This window comes from Setaria italica, chromosome II, assembly GCF_000263155.2.
Source record: "Setaria italica strain Yugu1 chromosome II, Setaria_italica_v2.0, whole genome shotgun sequence".
Classification (NCBI taxonomy): domain Eukaryota; kingdom Viridiplantae; phylum Streptophyta; class Magnoliopsida; order Poales; family Poaceae; genus Setaria; species Setaria italica.
In genome coordinates this window covers 41,306,295-41,326,525 of record NC_028451.1, presented here as the reverse complement: position 1 = coordinate 41,326,525, position 20,231 = coordinate 41,306,295, and the positions used below count along the sequence as shown (strand labels likewise).

General features: G+C 44.5%; 3 protein-coding genes across 3 annotated transcripts; 2 read left to right on the top strand and 1 right to left on the bottom strand.

Annotated features, from left to right (window-relative positions):
* The first annotated feature begins 1,675 nt into the window (after positions 1-1,675).
* LOC101768616 (probable protein phosphatase 2C 62) lies at positions 1,676-5,650 on the top strand. Its single transcript, XM_004957745.1, has 5 exons — positions 1,676-2,059; positions 3,513-3,764; positions 4,224-4,509; positions 4,738-4,892; positions 5,289-5,650. The coding sequence occupies exons 1-5, from the start codon at positions 2,021-2,023 to the stop codon at positions 5,427-5,429; spliced, it is 873 nt and encodes a 290-aa protein (XP_004957802.1). The 5' UTR covers positions 1,676-2,020; the 3' UTR covers positions 5,430-5,650.
* A 435-nt stretch (positions 5,651-6,085) lies between these two features.
* On the top strand, positions 6,086-10,340 carry LOC101767935 (WD repeat-containing protein 74). Its single transcript, XM_004957743.4, has 12 exons — positions 6,086-6,245; positions 6,335-6,450; positions 6,561-6,590; positions 6,671-6,807; positions 6,962-7,138; positions 7,290-7,353; positions 7,447-7,554; positions 8,130-8,283; positions 8,828-8,917; positions 9,058-9,113; positions 9,356-9,413; positions 9,655-10,340. The coding sequence occupies exons 1-12, from the start codon at positions 6,164-6,166 to the stop codon at positions 10,158-10,160; spliced, it is 1,578 nt and encodes a 525-aa protein (XP_004957800.1). The 5' UTR covers positions 6,086-6,163; the 3' UTR covers positions 10,161-10,340.
* A 665-nt stretch (positions 10,341-11,005) lies between these two features.
* On the bottom strand, positions 11,006-16,362 carry LOC101767532 (filament-like plant protein 3). The gene is made up of 5 exons (XM_004957742.4): positions 16,079-16,362; positions 15,520-15,726; positions 13,630-13,813; positions 11,607-13,537; positions 11,006-11,466 (listed from the first exon to the last, which is right to left on the bottom strand). The coding sequence occupies exons 2-5, from the start codon at positions 15,628-15,630 to the stop codon at positions 11,248-11,250; spliced, it is 2,445 nt and encodes an 814-aa protein (XP_004957799.1). The 5' UTR covers positions 15,631-15,726; positions 16,079-16,362; the 3' UTR covers positions 11,006-11,247.
* Positions 16,363-20,231: the final 3,869 nt, after the last annotated feature.

Below are 20,231 nucleotides of genomic sequence, written 5' to 3'. Positions count from 1 at the left end.
CTTTCGTTCCTTTTCCTCACAAGTTGATTGTTAAAAACTTAAAATGTATTTTCTGTACGACTTTGGTTGCCGTTGAGCTGATTATCACCACGTGTTAGGATTTGACTTGTTCTTCCAAAAGCTGGTTCCTAAAATCAGTATGCTTCGGGGTAAAATATACTAGCACTTTTGATCTGGTCGTCAGCTTTTTTTTCCTGAATAAATGGAGATGTTGTGGTCTCTTATTGTCTGAGCCACAATTTCAGAAACAACCAGCCTGTTTTTCAAAGAAGAAGAAGAAGGAGGAGGAACAACCAGCCTCCATCTCGTATCAATACCGTAAGTTGAATGCATCTCGTGTCAATAGGGATGTGACATGTCCAAGACCACTTGCTTCCTTTTCTACGTAAGGCCTGGTTTGGTTCACTGATTTAAATTTAAGCACCCGTCACATCGAATGTTTAGATATTAATTAGGAGTACTAAACGTAGACTATTTACAAAACCGATTACATAAGTGGAGGCTAAACGGCGAGACGAATCTATTAAGTCTAATTAGTCCATGATTTGACAATGTGTTGCTACAGTAAACATTTGCTAATGATGGATTAATTAGGCTTAATAGATTCGTCTCGTCGTTTAGCCTCCACTTATGTAATGGATTTTGTAAATAGTCTATGTTTAATACCCCTAATTAGTATCTAAACATTCGATGTGACACGTGCTAAAAATAAGCAAAGGGAACCAAACACCACCTAAATCTCCGTGTGAAGCATCAAGGACGCGAGAAAAACAGTGCGTGAGTCAATAAATTTGCGAAAAGGGGCTGCAAACTGTTTTCAGAACTTTGAATTCGCCATGACAGAATGAAGGTTTTTTTTTTCCAACTAGCTCGAGAAGCTGGTAAAATGAATATAATTTCTTAGGGAGAACTGAGAAGCTACTCCCTCCGTCCCAAATTGCAGGTTATTTTAATTTTTCTATAAATCATGTCTAAATATTTATCAAATATTATGTATTAAAAAAATTAAAATAATCTATAATTTGAAATGGAGAGAGGACATGCTAAAATATCTGACATGCTCTCTTAATATGATGTGCCCAATCCTGATTGTATGAATACAACTCGAAAGTACTAGTGCGTGTACCACTGCTCAATTATGTATCAGGACTTACAAGAGACTCTCGTCCTTTTCGTAACCAAAGAAAATCAAAGTATCCGGAAGCAACCTTATTGTATTTCCACTGTACGATTGAGGGGGAGCGGGAGTCAAATTTCAGCCTCTTTTGGTAGGGCTCCTCGTGGGGGCTCCGCGTGCGGAGCCGGAGCCGCGGAGCCACTTTTTTTTTTGACTCCACCATTTTAATCTAAAATGGCTCCGGCTCCTCCCAAACGTGCCCAGAAACGGCTCCGCGCTTGGTGCCGTTTGGTGCGGCTCCGGCTCCTCCGTGCTTCAGCAAGCATGCGGAGTCAGAGTCGGAGCTCTACCAAAGGAGTCCTTCTTATCAAGCTAAATCGTAACTAAGGCGATAAAAAGGCAACTCCATTGTTGAACTATCTGTATGGAACTCCAGATTTCAGATACCAAATCGGGAACTACGTATGCCTGAGACCTGAAATCCATCCTAATCTTGCTTTTGGCAGGCGATCCTGCTGAGTGTGAAACATGGAAAGGCAGACCGCAGGAACCAGTTCCTTTCGCCTCTCGCTCTCTTGTCCCCACTTGACATGTCCGTGTTCCAATCTTCCCCAACCTCAGGTCAACCGACGCTATCCGAGATCCAGCCCCCCCTCTCCTCTCCCTTCATACAGACTAGCCCCCACCATCACCAACCCACCTCCCTCAATTATAAACCTATAAAAATATTATCATTGACCCCAAGCTGATCCAAGAAACGATCAGACGCATTAATTTCTGGTGGGAGAGATCGGAGGAGAGTGATTCAGGGGGTATTGAAATTCCAAGAAGTGAAGACCCATTGCTGCTTCTGCTACCTCAGGCCAGAAGCTCTGAATCTCAGGGCTTTCAGGAAGGAGACCAATGGCTGGCAAGGAAATCTACCACAAGGTGAAGGACAAGGTAATAAGAAATGGAAAAGAAGCGGATTGTTGCTTCTTTCGCTTATGGCAACCCTTGTCCCCTGCTGATTGATTGTCTCTTGGTTTTGGTGTTTGGTCAGTTAGGTTTATCATTGTTCCGTAAGTATCCTTTTCTGGTCCTTGCACCAAGATATGGGGTGCAGCGATTTAAGAGGGCGATTGTTTAGATTGTCTTGAGAGATTTTTGGAGCGGTGATGATCCAGTTGGGGACTCACTGGATTCCGGCAAATGAAAATCTTAGTAACTGGGTCTTGATGAAACTAATCTTTAATTAATATCATACTCGGGAATCGGGGGTTTGAGGGGTATCTTACATCGGTGTCATAGTTTCACTACCTGAAGTTCTGAATGATTGGATTGATAATAAAAAAAACTATTTATTGCTCATATTTTGAAGTAAAAAGAGGCAATTTTTTTTTCAGCAGTATCACCTAAAAGAGCAGGACCAGGAACTAAATTTTTGTTGGGCAGAGCAGAGCTTTTCAATCTGTTGCCACGAGAGCCTGATAGCAGACCTGTGCTATAAATAATAAGCTGACAACTGGCATAAGTTTATGTTTTTTGCTTACTGGAAAAAATTAAATATGTACATTTACTTGTTTGTATGGATTTCTTGCTTTTTTTGCAGCATTGGAACTTGTTTACCCACTATTTTAATTTGGAGAACATTTGTCACACTGTGATCCTGGTTATTTCCGAACTATTTTAAGTAGGACAGAGCAGACTTTTCAATCTGTTGCCACGAGAGCCTGGTAGCACACCACAAGCTAATGAACAATAAGCCAATAATTGGCTTAAGTTTATGTTCTTTTACTTACTGGAAAAAATATGTAGCTTTGCTTGTTTGTATGGATTTCTTACTTTATTTGCAGCATTTGAAACTTGTTTATCCACTATTTTCATTTGGAGAACATTTGTCACACTCTGGTCCTGGTTGTTTCCAAACTGTTTTAAAAATTAAAACAGCTTCTTGACACTGGCTGATGGAGATAGTTAAGTTGACATGCTTGTGAATGCGCGCATGCCTAAGCATTTATTTAGTTTTAGTATGCAAATTTGTTTTCTGGAATCTGGATGCTGTACCATGGCTATATATTGTTCTCATTTGCTTGAAACAAAAGTCAATTCTATAGATTATCAGAGACAAATAGGCCAGGATCAGGAATGGACTGAACTGTTCGAAATTGGATATGTGCACTTGTGCAGTTTCTACTCCTGCTCAGCTATGTGTACTATGCTAGTATCATGCTAACACTGCATAGGCTGGATGTCTTGGACATACTTGTTTATGTGCTCTGCTTAGTGTTGTGCTCCGCTAGTATCATGCTAACATGCATAGGCTGGATGTCTTGAACATGCTTATTTATGTGCTCTGCTTAGTGTTGTGTTAGTACAATATGATCAACATGGGAGTACCTGTTTTTTCCGACAGGTCAAAGATGCTTTTAGTTCATCAGGACCAGAAACAGGGAAAGGCAAGACAAAGTTATCAGGCAAGCGTGTCAAACATGGTTACCATCTGGTGAAGGGGAAATCCAATCATCCAATGGAGGACTATCTAGTGGCAGAGTATCGGCAAGTTGGTGAACATGATTTGGGTTTGTTTGCAATATTTGATGGTCACCTGGGCCACACTGTTCCAGACTTTCTGCGCTCCCACCTTTTTGATAACATCTTGAGTGAGGTAATGTTCAACTTCAGTTGCCTTTTTTATCTTCCTAGACTTTAACTGATGTCAGTAATAGCTGCCTTTTGCTATATGCTCAAATGATTTTAGTATTTGTGCATTATGATTCAAGCGTTTGTATATTCTAGCTTCATACTTATGCCCTATGGAGATGGAATGAAGATAATGACTTGATGTAGCATAAATATTTTCTGCCAGTGATGTGTCTAAATCTAAAGCTGACTGTTTTCTATGAAAAATTTGAGCAATTATGTTTTCTATAAAAAAAATAAGGTAAAAGGAGCTTTTTTTGTGAAATGTGTATATACTAGGAATAATGGTAGCCCTGCAACCTACAATTTTCATGCAACAGTCATATTAAGAGCAAGAAAGCGACATATAAATCATGTCTAAGGTGGTAGAGTGTAGTTTAAGTCGCAACTGTGCTGATTATTTTATTGAATCCTGCCTCCTCAGCCAGAGTTCTTGAGTGACCCAGAAACTGCTATACGGAAAGCGTACCAACTTACCGATGAGAAAATATTGGAGAAAGCATCAGAGTTGGGAAGGGGAGGCTCCACAGCTGTTACTGCCATCTTAATAGGCAGTGACAAGTCCGTGAAGCTTGTGGTTGCGAATGTTGGGGATTCACGGGCAGTTATTAGCAAAAACGGTGTGGCGGAGCAGCTTTCAGTTGACCATGAACCAAACATGGAGCGACAATCGATTGAGAAAAAGGGTGGTTTTGTATCAAACCTACCAGGTAAATGATATTCTGTCATTGCGTTCCATTGAGCTGTATGTTTAGAAAAACTTTCTCATCATGACTTTAGGTTTCGAATCATATGTTTTCTGATGACTTCAGAATTTATTCATTACCTGCTTGTGGATGTCACCTATGCTGACCCTACTAATAACTACTTTTATATTACAGCCACATGCATGTGATCTTGATCTATTGAGTTCAATCCAAAAACTTGTTTACTTGCAGGTGATGTACCACGTGTTGATGGGCAGCTGGCAGTTGCGAGGGCATTCGGAGACCGGAGCTTGAAGAAGCACCTCAGCTCTGATCCATATGTAATTGAGGAAACTATCAATGAAAATTCCGATTTTCTAATTCTAGCAAGCGATGGTTTATGGAAGGTAATGGATATGGATCTCGTATAAATCTTACCTGAAGGATTTATGTGATTACCTGATTCGCAGCATGGTGTATTGCATACCTAAGCTAATTCTCCGTGTAATAATGTATGTGCATGAGGGATATAATTTGATCCTGGATGCAACTTAACAGGGCCTTTATATCAGCAACACCTGTCTTTAAAATAAGCCATGAAATTTATTAATCATGCGGACAATGATTCTTCTAATTCTTCAATAGCATTTGCATTATGGACGTGAGCTAATTGCTATTTTTTCGACCCAAACTGGCCGATCATGTAGTAATACTTTGTTGCCCCCGTATGAGTTGCAAAATCTCTCGAGTTTGTGTTTACCATTTCCAGTGATGATCGAAATGTGAGACTGGCACATGTGCAGGTGATGTCAAACCAGGAGGCGGTGGATGAGATCAAGGACTTCAAGGACGCGCAGGCAGCTGCGAAGCACCTGACGGAGCTGGCCGTGAACCGGAAGAGCAAGGACGACATCTCTGTGATTGTTGTCAAGTTCCTGTGCTAGCACATTGTCAGGCTGCTGGCCTCCCAATTTTATGTCAGTGTTGAAGGGTCTTATGTTGTCAGGCTGCTGGCCTCCCTATTGCTGTCGGATATTGTGTTTAATCTTCTTTCGTTTTGGGGACTCCCCACAAAAGGGGATCAATGCTTGTAACTTGTAAGTTGTAACATATTGTTGTTCGTTAAAGGCTCCAAATAAAGCATTCTATCGTCACTGTCGTTTCACTTTGTATTTGTTCATCTGGTTGAGTCAGATTTTGAGGTTCTCCTTTTTTTATAAAAAATAAGTAACTTGAGTCAGATAATTTTCTATGTTATGAAAGCCAAAAAATTGATATTCAAATGTAATAAATGTGTGCAAGTGTTCCTGAATCATTTACCTCGTTCAAACCGGCCGTTCAAATCGTGCTGCTGGGCAAGAAGCTCAACGCACCTGGCCATTTTCCTGGCCCAGGGCTAAATCCTCCCCGTTTTCCCTCCCGGGCCGAACAACAACTCTTCCTTGCAGCCTTGTCCATTAGGCCCGGCGCGTCAAAATCTTCGTGTTCGAGCGTCCGCCCAAACCGCGGGCCCAACCCAAAAGAGCCCGTAGCTCCCCGCCCCCGCGCCGCGCGGCTTGGCGGGCCGGCGGCGCACGGCACGTTGTAAAACCCTAGAAAAGAATTAGCCCTCTCGCTTCGTCCTCCCCCACCAGGTTTCCCCCGCGCCGGCGAGCCGAAACGACCTCGGAGCTGAAGGATGCCGCGGACCACCGTGGTGGAGAGCCCCGGCTGCCCGCCGCTTCGCGCCCTCACCACCGACATCCTTGGCCTCGTCAAAGGTAGCCCGCGGCCCTTCTCTCCTCCCGTCCCCTCCGCTGCGCGTTACTGCTCCTCAGCACTGACCCCGCCTGCCTCCCGCTGGTTGCAGTCGTCGAGGCCCACGCGAAGCCCGCGGGCGCCGCCAAGATCGTGGAGACATGGGGCGCCCCGGACGCCTCCCGCGCCATCGTCGCCGCCTCCCTCGCCGACCGAGCGGCCGACCCCGTGAGCATCCTTCGCCCCGCTTCCTTTCCGACTGAAGCTTTATCAGATATTCAGATTCATTTACCATCAGGGAGTGCCTCTAATTGTCGATCGATGTCGCTGCTCCGCAGGTCCTGGCTGTTGCAAGGAAGAACGGCGTGGTGAGTGGCTGCTGCTCTACGGAATTGATGCGCCGCTTGCAATGTCCCTTTTGGTGTATGATTTCGGTGATTTCGTGTAGGTTGAGTTGCTGAATCCGCTGAATGGGAATGCTCTGGCTGCTGTCAAGACCGTGGGACCAGCACCAACTGATGGTGGAGCTGAAGGTGATCCTCTCGTCGCGCTGCACCTTTTCACGAGACAGTCTTCAGACTCAATGTAATTTTCCATCCTGATATTGTCCCATCTGTTGTCATTCTAGATTTCTAGTTTGTGCTGTGCTTCACCTGCACGATTACACATACTTCGCAAAATTCATGGATCATTTGTGTTTGTGGGGACCCAAGTTATTTGACCCGATTGTGCACAACAGGTTAGGCACATTTATTGCCTGCACGGACAAGGGGAAAGCTTCTATGAGGTCCATCACAAAAGAAAATGCAGCTTCAGGCTCGGGTGCTGGGCCATCAACCACGTGGGACGTGTGCAGTGGGGGTAATGTGCAATTTTGCTCAGTGGATCATGGTGAAAGCTATGCCATGTTTGGAGGGTGAGTTTAAATAATCTGAAGTATGGTTATCTGCTGTAGTTTAAAAATTGAGCTTGAGCTTTATTGCTTCTGTTCAGCGTTTTTCTTATTTGTGACATGAAAGTCCAAGCAAATTTTGAGTTCCAGAAATAATGGCCCCATTTTATTGTAGGAAAGGTATAGAAATGAACTTGTGGGATATCACATCTTGTAGCAAGATGTGGTCTGCTAAATCTGTAAGCACCCATTGACTTTGTTAATTCTCTCCGGTACTAATATAGCAAATCCTTACTTTGTTAAATGGTTTTCTTTCTTTGTTTTGTTTGAAGCCCCGAGCCAATAGCCTTGGTATATTCACTCGGCCTTGGTTCACTGCTGGAACCTTCTTGTGCAAGGAGGATCATCGTAAAATTGTAGCCTGCACAAATGATCATCAGGTAATGAAAGCTTGATGCCTATATCTCTTGATATGCCAAGAAAAAACTTTGAACATATTGAGCATGTTTTGATTCAACGGCTGATCATGTGCCTGTATTGGAAGGATGTTAGTAAGCTTATAAGTGCATGTGCATTAGTTGAGATGCATGCTATTTTTCCAATATCTAATATGCCAGACCCAAAACTTGCGGAAATGGGGCAGGCCTACAAACAGCTAGAATCCTGTAATTTCATCCTTGCTTTGCATAAAGTGGTTAACCTGGCTCAATGTTTGTGCCAAAAGGCATTATATTGATAATAGTACTTGCATCAAAGCTTCCAATGTGATGGGACTATCCTCATCACAACAAACTTGGCTGCTCGGGCACCTATTAACTGACTGTAGTGTTATACTGTAGTTTCCTCGTAGCTTATAGAGTAAAAGACAATTCATTGCACTTATGTCATTACAGTCTTCTAGGCTGTAGATTAGCAAGGCATGTTCTCATAAAGACATTGGCATCTCTCCATAGTTTGCTAATGCAATGATGATGATACTTAGACAATATTATGCCAATGTGTGTACCTTTTTCAGGTCCGCTTGTATGATACTGCATTGCAAAGAAGACCTGCAATATCTGTTGATTTTAGGGAGTCACCAATCAAGGCAGTTGCTGCTGATCCTAATGGACATGATGTCTATATCGGTACAGGAACAGGGGACCTTGCTTCCTTTGACATGAGAACAGGTATGATAAGCTGCTATATGTTATCTTCTGCTTATACACAAAATTGAAAACTTGATCATATGTTGCCTTCTTTAGAATGTCATATTTAGTTTCTATTTTTGGAACTTGCTTTGGATGGTTTCAACTAAATGCGCCTTTTGTTCCACTGTTCCTACATAAGTTCTGGTCAACCTATTTGTTTGCTTATCTCAGTTAGCCAATAATCTGCAGCTAATATGATCTATTACAACTAAAACAATGGTGACCTACATGTCTACTGATACAAATTGTTGGCAGGCTGAACATGGACTATTATTTGTCTAAAACTGCTTTTCAGATGGTAGTTTAAGTATATAGATATTATCAGCAATAGGTTATCATTAACAGGAAGGAAGTTGCCCAATATGTATAATGACTAGCAGAGGTTTACATATCTCTCCATGTTTGTGTTGTTAAAAGAATCACATGTGAAAGCTATGATGAGCTACTATTTGGCAGCTTTATATCAGTATTTTCCTTTTCCTTTGTAACTAAAATTTCAAAATCAACATTTCCCCTTTTTCAGGAAAATTGCTGGGATGCTATATTGGCAAATGCAGTGGAAGTATTAGATCAATCGTTAGGCATCCGGAGCTACCTTTGATAGCATCTTGTGGTGAGGCTACCTCCAGAGGCCCGTTTCTTTTTATTGGGGGCTGCTTTGGTTTCACTTGGCATTCCAGATAGCTTCTGTTAGAAATTAAAACATCAAGTTTCAGAATTCTGGATTACTCAGGATGCCGCCCATCTTTGTAGGACTGGATAGCTACTTGCGTATCTGGGACACAAACACAAGACAGTTGCTTTCTGCGGTAAGTCTTAACAGCTGCTTTCATAACTTTCTAGCACATCTTGGAGTTATTTTTTATTTACTGCATGGTGAACTAATTTTGGGCCTCTTTTTATTTGACAAACAAAATAAAGTAAATAGGTAGTCACTGAGATATGATGATATACTTGTTTCAATTTTTTACTTAAATGAAAATGACTTATTCGTAGTGTATGTTGAGCTATTTCTATGGATAATTTGTTGTCTCATTTTTTTCTTGTGCAGGTCTTTCTGAAGCAGCATCTTACAACTGTGGTTATTGATTCACATTTTTCTGTTGAAGGTTATTATCTATTCTCAACAGTTGTCACTGATCACCAATTTTTTCGTATTTGTAGTATTCCCAAATGCGATATCCTAGTTTTGATGAGTTTAACATTAGGCAATGTTAATTCTGGAAAACATCTTATTTTTCTTATCATTAGAATCATAAAACTCATAGACCTTAAGTGTCATTACCCATCAAATTGCATTTCCTCCAAGGGCATCTGGGGGGTCATATGCTGACACTGTTATTGCTCCAGAGCCTGAAGAGACAAAGTCCAAGCAACCAGAGTCTTTGGTGGAGGCTGAGGCTGAGGTCCGAAAAGAAAAGAAGAAAAAGAAGAGTAAAACAGTTGAAGAGGACAAGGCTGAGGCTGAATTCCGGAAAGAAAAGAAGAAAAAGAAGAGTAAATCAATTGACGAGGATGAGACTGAGGCTGAGGCTGAATTCTGGAAAGAAAAGAAGAAAAAGAAGAGTAAAACAATTGAAGAGGATGAGACAGAGGCTGAGGCTGTAGTTCGGAAAGAAAAGAAGAAAAAGAAGAGTAAAACAGTTGAAGAGGATGAGGAGCAAGTCGGAGTGGTCGACCATTACGATAGTGATGGCGAAATGCATGTCAGGAAAGAAAAGAAGAAAAAGAAGAGTAGAACGATTGAAGAGGATGAGGAGCGAGATAGCGATGATCAAATGTGCACTCCCAAGAGAAGAAAATCTGGAGAAAGAAGCAAATCCCTGAAGAAGAGCAAGAAACAGCATATCGCCTAGGCTGAGTATCGTTTATCTCATTACCTGCCTTGTACTTGATTCTGTAGAATTATGCATTTTTGTGCTGTAGTTTATCCGAGACATAATTTTGTGATCCCATTTGAAACTCAGCAAGTGAGTTGCACCTTCCATTCTTCCTTTTTAATGATTAATATATAGAAAACGAATTGTTGCGTACTATGCAATTGCCACATGGAACTATGCGCTTGTGCTATTTCTGTTAGACCTAATCCAACATATTTTATAAATTGAGATTGAAGTGAGACTGCCCCCAAGAAGCCAAGAACTTACCTCATGTCACCTGCCTCTCCTGTGTCTCTCTTCAGCTATCTGTATCTTGCTTAGGATCTAGGTTGGCTAAAGGCAGGCTGCCCGTGCAACACATAGGTGTGACTGGTCGCCGCGATGAAGTGGGTGCCACTCCTTTTGACCGCCGGTGCCTTCTCGCCTCAGGGGGCAGCACATCAACGAATTTAGCTCCTGGGGAATTAATTGGATCTTTATTTGAAACGTCAAGTATTTATAACCCGAAGGAATACTATATTAACTCCTGTGTCTGCTGCCTGATATCCAGGTCATCTGTCCCGACATGTTTCTTCATTCAAAGTTCCTTATCTAGGCAACAATGGTTTAGTTCGGTTTGAGCAACGCTATAGCCTTAGCCTTTGTTTGTCAAATACGAATGATTGGGGAGTGGGCAGCAAGATGCGGCTGCGAATGAGATAGAACCTTTGGCCGTATTTCTGGAGTCTTCTGACAGTGAGGATGTTTCAAAGCTAACTGAATATTTCATTCACTACACGATCCAATCCTCTGCAGATTGCAGATAGCAATAGGCAGCAGAATAATCAAAGATGCAACACATGTTGGGGAAAAAAGCCATTTCCATGGGACAGGGAGATCAAAGATATTGTATTCTTTTCAATACGAGTTCCCTTAAGGCTTCACCACCAACTCTATAAACAGCTTTCCATATGAACATTTGCTCACCTATAGACTATTAAATTAACTCTATATGACATGTGGGTGGAAGATCATGGCAATCTCATCACACCAATCATGCGGCGAAACCCACTTGCCACGAGGATCATGTGACTGCCAAACAACCAAATTGAGAGGGATAGCTCGCTGGTTGGAGCAGCTTCGGATCACCACCGTCCCAGGAGTCGGCTGAGGTGGCGCCACCGGACTCCATTCCAGGGAGGAATTCGTCGAAATCCGCCAAGGATTTCAGTTGGCTGCTGAGTGAAGCTATGGTCTTCTGGCAGTCTGCTAGTTTCCCTGCGGCCTTGGCCAGCTCTTTCTCCTGCAAAAAAGGGTTGAGTTTCCATGAGTAACAACACCACTGAAAGTTCTGAAACTACTGCATCCATTACCATAATTTATCACGATAGATAACATAAACAGATGGGCACTTTAAATGCCAATTGGTTCTGTAGAATTTACCTTTCTGATCTGAAGATCTTGGACTGACGTAGACTTCACTGGTTGGTGACCCAGAGATCTGCTTGGCACTTGTTCTTCCATCTTCAGGCATTTCGCTGCAAATTCAGACGATCGTGCCTTCTCTTTGTAAATATGTTCCTCCAGCAAACTCATCTTCCTGAGTAATTCCTCGGCTTCTTTCTCTTTGAGTTCAAACCGAGTAGCCAGTTCCTTCTTCTCAGTTTCAGAAGCACCTAGTGCAGATATGTAAGCCGATGACAAGTTCTTCTGGCTCTCCAGCTTCTTTTCCAACAGACCAACATTCTCCTTCAAGCTCTCTATTTCAGCTTGTCTCGACTGAAGCTGAGACTCCAATTCCACTGCCACTGGCCTTTGTTTCTCCATTGCATCCTCGAGCATGTTAACCTTCCCATTCAGCTTAACAATATCTGAATTTGCAGACTCAAGCTGGGTTCTAAGCTCATCTCTGTGCTTACCCAACGCCTCCAATTCTTCACACCGCGTTGCCAGTTCTGCAGACGACGCCTTCTCTTCCTGAACTTCCAGTTCCAGGCTACTCACTTTCTTGTGCAGTGATGCAATTTCCTCTCGTGCCGACTCCAGCTCGAGCTCCACGCCCTTCTTCTTCGCTTCCAGAGCATCAATACCATGGCATTTCGTCGCGAGCCGGATCGACAAGGCTTTCTCCACCTCCAGCTTCCTCTCGAACAGAGTGATCTTGTTACTCAACTTCTTCGCTTCAGACCGTGATGCCTCCAGCTGAGCGCTCAGCTCACTCTTCTCCGCTCCCAGTGCCTCCATGTCCTGGTACTTGGCCGCGAGCTCCAGCGTCAACGCCTTCTCAGACTCGAGCCGTTCCTCCAGGATGCGCTCCTTGCCCAGCAAGCTGGTGATCTCGGCGCGGGCCAGCTCAAGCTTACCCTGAAGCTCGCTTCTCTTAGCCTCGGCGGCTTCCACCTCGGTCTCCATGGCGTGCTTCTCGCCATTGGCAAGGTTCAGTTGCCGCTGCAGCTCGGCTGATTTCTCCTCCGCCACCATCACCCGGTGGCGGGAATTCCTCAGCTCGCGCTGAGCCTCGTGCAGCGCCTTCTCTCTCTCGACCTTCTCGGCTGCCAGCCTCTTGACCTTCTCCTCGAGCTTCGCCACCTGCCCGCTCGCGTCCTCGACGGCGGCGGCGTCGCCTTTCGACGATTCGTTGGCGGAGGCGAGCCTCTCCATCTCGAGGAAGTCGTCCATCACGGCGATGTCCGCGGCGGCGAGGCTCCCGGCCCTGGTGCTCGCGCTACCGCTCTTGTCGTTGTTCTTGAACTGGTCGAGCTCGGTGATCAGAGCCGAGGCCCACGAGTCGGAGCAGTCCGACTGGCAGTCCGTCACCGACTCGGCGCAGGCCGAGCTCGGGGAGCGCCGGAGCTCGGCGTTCATGGGAGGCCGCCGTGCCGCCGTGGCCTGCAGCCTCCTGCACTCGGCTTGGAGCTTGGCCACCTTCTTAATGCCCTCAAGCTGCTGCTTGCTCGCCGTCTCCGCGGCCCGCCGGTTGAGCTCCTTCTCGATCGTCCTGAGCTCCAGCTCCTCCGCCTTGGCGAGCAGCTGCGCCTTCAGAGCCGAGTTCTCCTTCTCCATGGCAGCCAGCCTGGAGCCCGTGTCGCCGTCGGCGGCCGCCGAGCGCTCGGACTTGGCCTCCAGCCTCGCCGTGAGCTCGATGATGCGCAGCTCGAGGTCGGCCTTGTGGGACTCCCATTGCCGGGCCTGCTGCGCTAGCGCGTCCTGCACCGTCTGGTCCTGCTCCTCCTTGGCTCGCCGGAGTTGCCGGACGCATTCCTTGAGGGCGCCGTCGAGGTGGACGAGCCGGTCCTCCAGCGCAGAGTTCTTGGCCGTCGCAGCGCTCAGCTGCGTCTTCAGCGACGCGATCTCCTTCTCGGCCTTCTCCCATCCTAGTACAGAGGAATGCAGTCAAGATTTTTGTCTGAACTTTATGTTCAGAAGAAACTGCAAACCTCTGATTCACTGTTGTGTCGGAGCGTACCTAGAACAGCCTCCTCTGCAACTTTGGAATGCTGCTTCACGAGATCATCCTTGGCACGAATGTCCTGAACCACGGATGACAGCCTCTCGCTCAACACCTTCACTTTTACATTGCTGTCGTCCTCCAATTCCTTCGATGAGATCTCCGGTGACTGCGTCGATTTTGGAGAGCTCTTGGCAGTATCCTGATCAAGAACCCCAAAACTGTCAAACATCCTGCAGATTAACCTGCTTGTTTTGCAGAAACTAGGAAAAGGAATGCGATCGATCTCAAATGTAGGCTGACGATTTGAAATAGCATTATGCTTGGAACAGTATTACACAACAGTGAGATGGTTGGTTGAATATTTGAAATGTCAGCAATGCAATAACGACGAGCTCTACTAGAAGCTATAGAAAGATTTATCAGAATCGCTGTCAAGGCACCGAACGCCGTCACATCGAAACGCACGGCATGGTACTTTGGCGACACCATGTTAGCCTACAGCCTAAAGGCTGTCAGCCACAGCTTTCAGCACACATCACTACCCCATGAATCCCAATTACTCACGCAGTAAACATCTAAACGGCAGGGCAGGCAGTACTTGGTCAGGGTGTTGAAAGCCCCAACTGACATTAGCATGGCGAATGGAAGCTCCGGTCAAAGAAGAGGAGCAATGGCGCCAGGTACTGAATACTGATGCACAGCCCACAGCGCAGGACCAGAGCTGGAAGAAAGATAGGGAGGCATCTTGATTGCTCTGCGCCGGCACCCAGCAGCAACAGGATGAGCCATTTGGGTTGGGCCAAAGGCCATGCCACAGACATGCAGTGAAGCACATGGAAGGAACGGCCGAACGGCCAGCCAACCAACCAAGCAATGCATCCTGCTTAAGCGCAGCCATGATGGTGTCAGAGGAAAAGCGAGTCCCAACCAACACCCACATCCTCCTTGTCCATGGGCAGGGCTTGCCTTGCCCAGCCGAGCCTCCCTGGTAGGGCATGGCATGGAAACCACCAGGACGGTCTCTACCCCCACAGTCCAGTCGGTGGCCTCCTACTGAATGGAATTCTCACATGATCATGAACAGAGAGATCTGGTCAGCAATGCATGGAGGAGGGAAGAATGAGAAACTGAATCTTGCTGGCCCTCGGCGCCATGTGGGCGCATAGATGATGAGTACGGTCGGTGCGCCTTTGCCAAAAATGATTGATCTGCTGCTTGCGGGTCTACCTGTATTTCGCGCAATTATCCTGTTTTTGGCAGGCAATGAATTATGCCTATGCAGAATTGCTGAAACATCTGAAGGTACAAAACACAAGGCTTCTATAGCTCACAGTCATGGGATCAGAATTCAGGGCCAGGAACAGCAGGGACTTTGTCTATGGTATAACTGACCCGTCGTCGGAAATCCCGGTCTAACCCTACGGGGTTTTGGAGAGTCTGTGCTGCAACTTGGTGGTAGATTACCAGGCTTGAGAGAATGGGAGGCCCAAGGCCCTACGGATCTGGCGCTGGATGAAACCTCACATGCACTGCACATGCTACATGACCTGTTAACTGAAGGATTGCAGGACTCGGAAAGTCAAATGAACACCCGGCAATGCTTGCTTGCGGTTCACTCCTAGACCGGGGATCATTATTCTTCAATGTGAAGACTGCTACTGTTGCCTGATTTGCATCTTTCTTCTCCCTGAACGCATCTAATACTGAATTGACTAAACGCGTCGGAAATACGGAGAAATGACTTTCACTGTGCGTCCCCTTCTAAAATTGGGTTTGACATTGTACAAATGCAGAATTCAGAGCATGACTAGATGGAGGATGATGTTAAATTTACTATTTTTTTTTGACACATCAGTTTTGTGAGGCTTGGTAGGTTGAGAAGAAAGGCCAGGAGGCAAAGCGCACCTGCTCGTCAGTGAGCCTCTCGGATGCTGAGGACGCCGAGGCCGAGGTCTCGGTGTCGGCGGGGCTCTTGTCCGTCGACTTGCGCCGCCACAGCCAGCTCCGGCGATCCATCCCCGGAGTCCCCTGCACCACCCAATGCCGATCCCCTCCGTGCACCCGTCTCCTTTCCTCCCTGTTCAGCGGCCTCCCGAAGAGTTGGTGATCACGCTGGAAAATCAAAAGGGACAAAAGTTCAGTCCACAGGTTCAGCAATTAGTACAAACAGGATTAGAAGCAGGACCTTCAAGAACACAAACTTCAGGCAATCCAATTCTAGTGTTTTAAATCACCAAACCCATCGATCGGAACTGAAATTGTATCCGCAGAAGAACCAGAATTACTACTTCACTTGGGTCCCCAAGAACCAAGCTAAAATCACCATGAAACCGCACAATTCAGATACCACCCACCGCCCCCACAAATCGCTGAGAAAAGAAAATAAAGGAGAAGAAACAGAGCAACATCTCCAAAGAGGCAACTCAAATCGAAGAAACTGGAGAGAGAACTCCAATGACCTCACCTCCGCCTGAACCCCGCGCCGCGCGAGGACGAAGACGCCAGCCAAGAACTAACACCACGCCGTCGAGGACGACGACGCCCCGCGCCCGCCCAACAAGACCCGGGAACCAGGCGCCCCCGCAAGACCCGCGCCTTCCGTTTCGCAATCGTCACCGCCTCCCCGCTCCTCGTCCACCTCCTCGGCGCGGGACAGGAAGCGCGACCCCTATGCGAGGGGGCATGTCTCCACTGCGGTTTCTTCCGAGATTCTTACACCACACCGCCCGCACGGGCCCTTTTAAAACCGCCCCCGTCTGCTCGGACAGGCAGGCGGACCAGACAGAGCGACAGAGAGGGGAAGCCGTGGCCGTTTCAGGAATGGAGGCTTCGCCGAGACGCCGGCCTCATCGGTAGTCGTGCAGGAGAGTGTGCTATGATAAAGTTTGCAATGCATGTCTGTATACTGTCTAGCACTCTAGCAGTACATACACTGATACACATACAGCTGGCCGGCTCTGATTCTCGTTGCAGGGCTCGTCGTGTTGTTTGCACGGTGGCCTCAACGTAGCATATTTTTAAGTATAAAAAAACGTAGCATATTTTTTACGGAAATATTTTTTTGGGGAAATATATGAGGCGTTTCGATATGGGGCCAGACCATACGTTCATAAAGATGGTAAAGATATTTTTAAAAATATATTTAGAAGTGTTTGGTTTGATGCATTGCGTACTTTACTTTGACAGGATGGGGCACATGGTAGTTTTATTGCGAGTTATTGTGTTCTCTATCATTTTTTTAAGTCCATGGAGAAAAAAAAAATCAAGATTCAGGATTGTGGATGTTCATTTTTTTTTCCTTTTTCCTCGATATTTAGCTGCCTTACTTTAATGCTGTAAAAGAAGCTTGGTCCCATTGCCAAACATAGGATTTCCTAGCTCCTGCAGTGTTTCTCGGAAATTTCGGTGAAATTACTATGTTCCTTAATTTCCCATCCAATTGTTATAGTTCAATTATTTGTATATTATAGTAGTATATGTATAGTTTAATTTCGTAAACAGCATAAGTTTTCCTTATTCCCCTCATTAACTACAATATTCCTTTAAAATTCCCGTGAAATTAATTTTCATGATCCTCCAAAATTCACGATAGTATTATTGAATTCTAAACTATTACAGTCAACCATTATATAGTGACATGTATAGTCCCATCCAATTCATGACATTTACCATTTTCCTAGATTTGGTGACCTTTTTTCCACTTGCACCGCCAAACCAAAAAGAAACATGTTACTAGCTGCAACAAATGCCGTGAGAGTACATGGATAACAACAATACAATCAATTTTTAAACTTTGGACACTACCATCATTGCCAATAATCGAGTCAGGGGGATGGCTACGTCAACGATGGGCAAGTGTAGCCCTGCTGTACAGCGAGGGCGACAACGCCGTCTCTCGCTGCAGTACGGCAGACAAATATTTGCAAGCCACCACACGAGCAGCATTTCTCTCATTGTCTTCTACAGCATGTCGACGTGTGGTCACTGTCATGCTACCAATCTACTATGCACGAGCAGTATTTTTGCAACAAGCCATCCAAAAAAAAAGATGCTTGGCAAATTAATATGTTTATATATATGGCCAATATATTTAAATACGACAGAGAAAACTGATGAATGCTGACGTTGGAGTCATCAGGTTGGCATCTTGTGGGGGCTCTGAAAGCGTCCTGCGGGAGGAGGAATTGAATTTTTGGAGGAAGAAATGGTGTCAAAAAAGTGTAGGGTCGCAATCAAAATGTCCTTTTCCTGGTTATAAACTTTTCTTTTGTAATAAGTAAGGAGACAATCAGACATGTACTGATTAATCAACCCTTCTTTATTTCTGATCATCCTTCTAATCGTCCTAGCTAATCCGTGACGGAGTTTTTGACGTGTATTGGCTGCCAACCATCGATTAGCCTCTTCAGCAGTTCTGTATGCTTTTGTGTAGCCGTAGGATGGTTCAAAAGGTAGGCCCTGGACATTCTAGATTATGGCACTCTACATTGCTACTGTGTTCCTATGGAGGTTTATTTGGGAGTTTCAAAGCATTTGGAGCAGAGGAGAAAGGTTTACAAAATTGTCATGAAGCTACTCCCTGCGTCCTAAATTATAGGCCGTTTTTACTTTTCTAGATGCATGGATATTATTATACATCTAGACATAAGGTATATTTAAGTGCACAACAAAGTCTATGAATCTAATAAAGTTAAAATAACCTATAATTTGTGACAGAGGGAGTATAATGGAATAGGTTGTACCTCAGTAGTTTTATAGGACTTCTAACATGAGACCCAAGTTGATAAAGTTACTTTGTGTCCTTCCTTCTGGATCTTATTTTTATTTTTCTTTCACACCCGTAGTCCAAATAGCCATTCTTTTATGGTTTTCAGTGTTTTGCAATAATATGTTTTCCACTTGTGTTTCTGACAAATTCCTGTATGTTTTCTAAAAGGGCCTAATACTTTATTAGTTTGGAATCCCTAAACATGTGTAAAATTTCTCCCAAATGGAGGAAATTTCAAGTTATTCAAATCCTATGGAAATTTGCCTATAAATAAAGTCCTTTGGAACAAGTTAAAAGAATTGGGCATGAAGTTCCTATAGAATGGTGATGTTTGGAGAATTTGTAAAATGTAATACTATCTAATTAACCTCGTTAACATATTCTTTTGAGCAACACAACAAGTAGCCATCATGACAATTTTTAACATTTTTAATTCTGTTTGCATCCTATTGATTCATGCGTGTTTTTCAATTATGTTCCAAATGAACAGTTACTTGGGGTAGTCAACTAGTCATCATGTCAATCTCATAAAAGTAATGCTCAATAAAATACAAAAAGTTATAGAGCAACGACAGGAGAACTACAAAAGAATGGAAGATCTCAAATTTGAGAAGCGGTTGAATTGAGTGAAAAGAAAGGGGGGCAGTACACCTTAATAAAGGTCAATAGAACGGTAAAACTCTCCTGTCAAGTTGGGACGGACCAACTCATGAGATGCAGCGTTTGCTTTTTAAAATTTTTGATCACGTATACCCTGTTGTTGCCCAACAATCAAGTAAGAACCATATATGCAGTAGCATGCACTAGATCACTAGCAGAGATAAAAATAGACACAATAGGGTCAGGGGAAATCATTTTGTGATATGTATTTGAGGCACGTGACTTTTGTACAATATATGCGAAGATGTGTCCTGTATTTTTACTGGTCTCCACTGAATTCCATGTACATTGGGACGATAACCCCGGAGCATTTTAAAAAAATTTCACCTCAGTCAGATGTGACATTTTGTCCTGCTACACTCGATACAAGACGAGAGCATGATCAAGTGATCAACACGCACCACGATCCACGAAAGTTGCCAAATCTGCTGACACGTACGTGCCCTCGTGCCAAAGAGTAGTCAGTGTTGCACCAATAATGTGGACACGGCATCACTTGCTTTTCTTCGTTTCTGAGGATAATCGAGCCAATCAGCCAATGAATTGAAGCCAACTAACTCATCAAATGATTCCCAAAATAACACATCTTGGTAACCTACCTACGGAAAAAAAAAATCCATTTTACAAAGATTGCCAGATTCGAAATGCGTAGTAGTTGCGTACATGCTCGAGTGTATGTTCCACGTTCAGAATCGAGATTGTCGCATTCGAATTGCAAAGGAATCGCACCAAGGAGCTGAGAGCACAGCGAGTCTGATCCCCACAGACAGCATATTTTAGACTAAAGTCCTTCAAGCCACAACTCAATAATCCACAAAACAACAAAGCTCTCGGCCAACCTGTTCATTTCATTGGAAAATGCATCCACTATATATTTATATTTATATGTATATATATACATGTAGATTCTCCTATCATTCTCCGACAACCAGACAAGACCTGCTGAGAAAATTGGGGGTTTTGTCATCCATTCTCACGGTTCTTGTCACCCTTTGGATTCTCATCTTTTAGCTGACTTTAAGCTCTAGCCAGGTTCGAATTGCGGTTTCCGTGTGATGGAGACACGCTACATTAGTAGTGCCCAATTTCGAATATTTTATGGAGATACATAAAATATGCAGATATATACGGATCCAACCAGAATTTCAGCCAGAGAATATATAGAGACGACGCTGATGGCGAACAGATC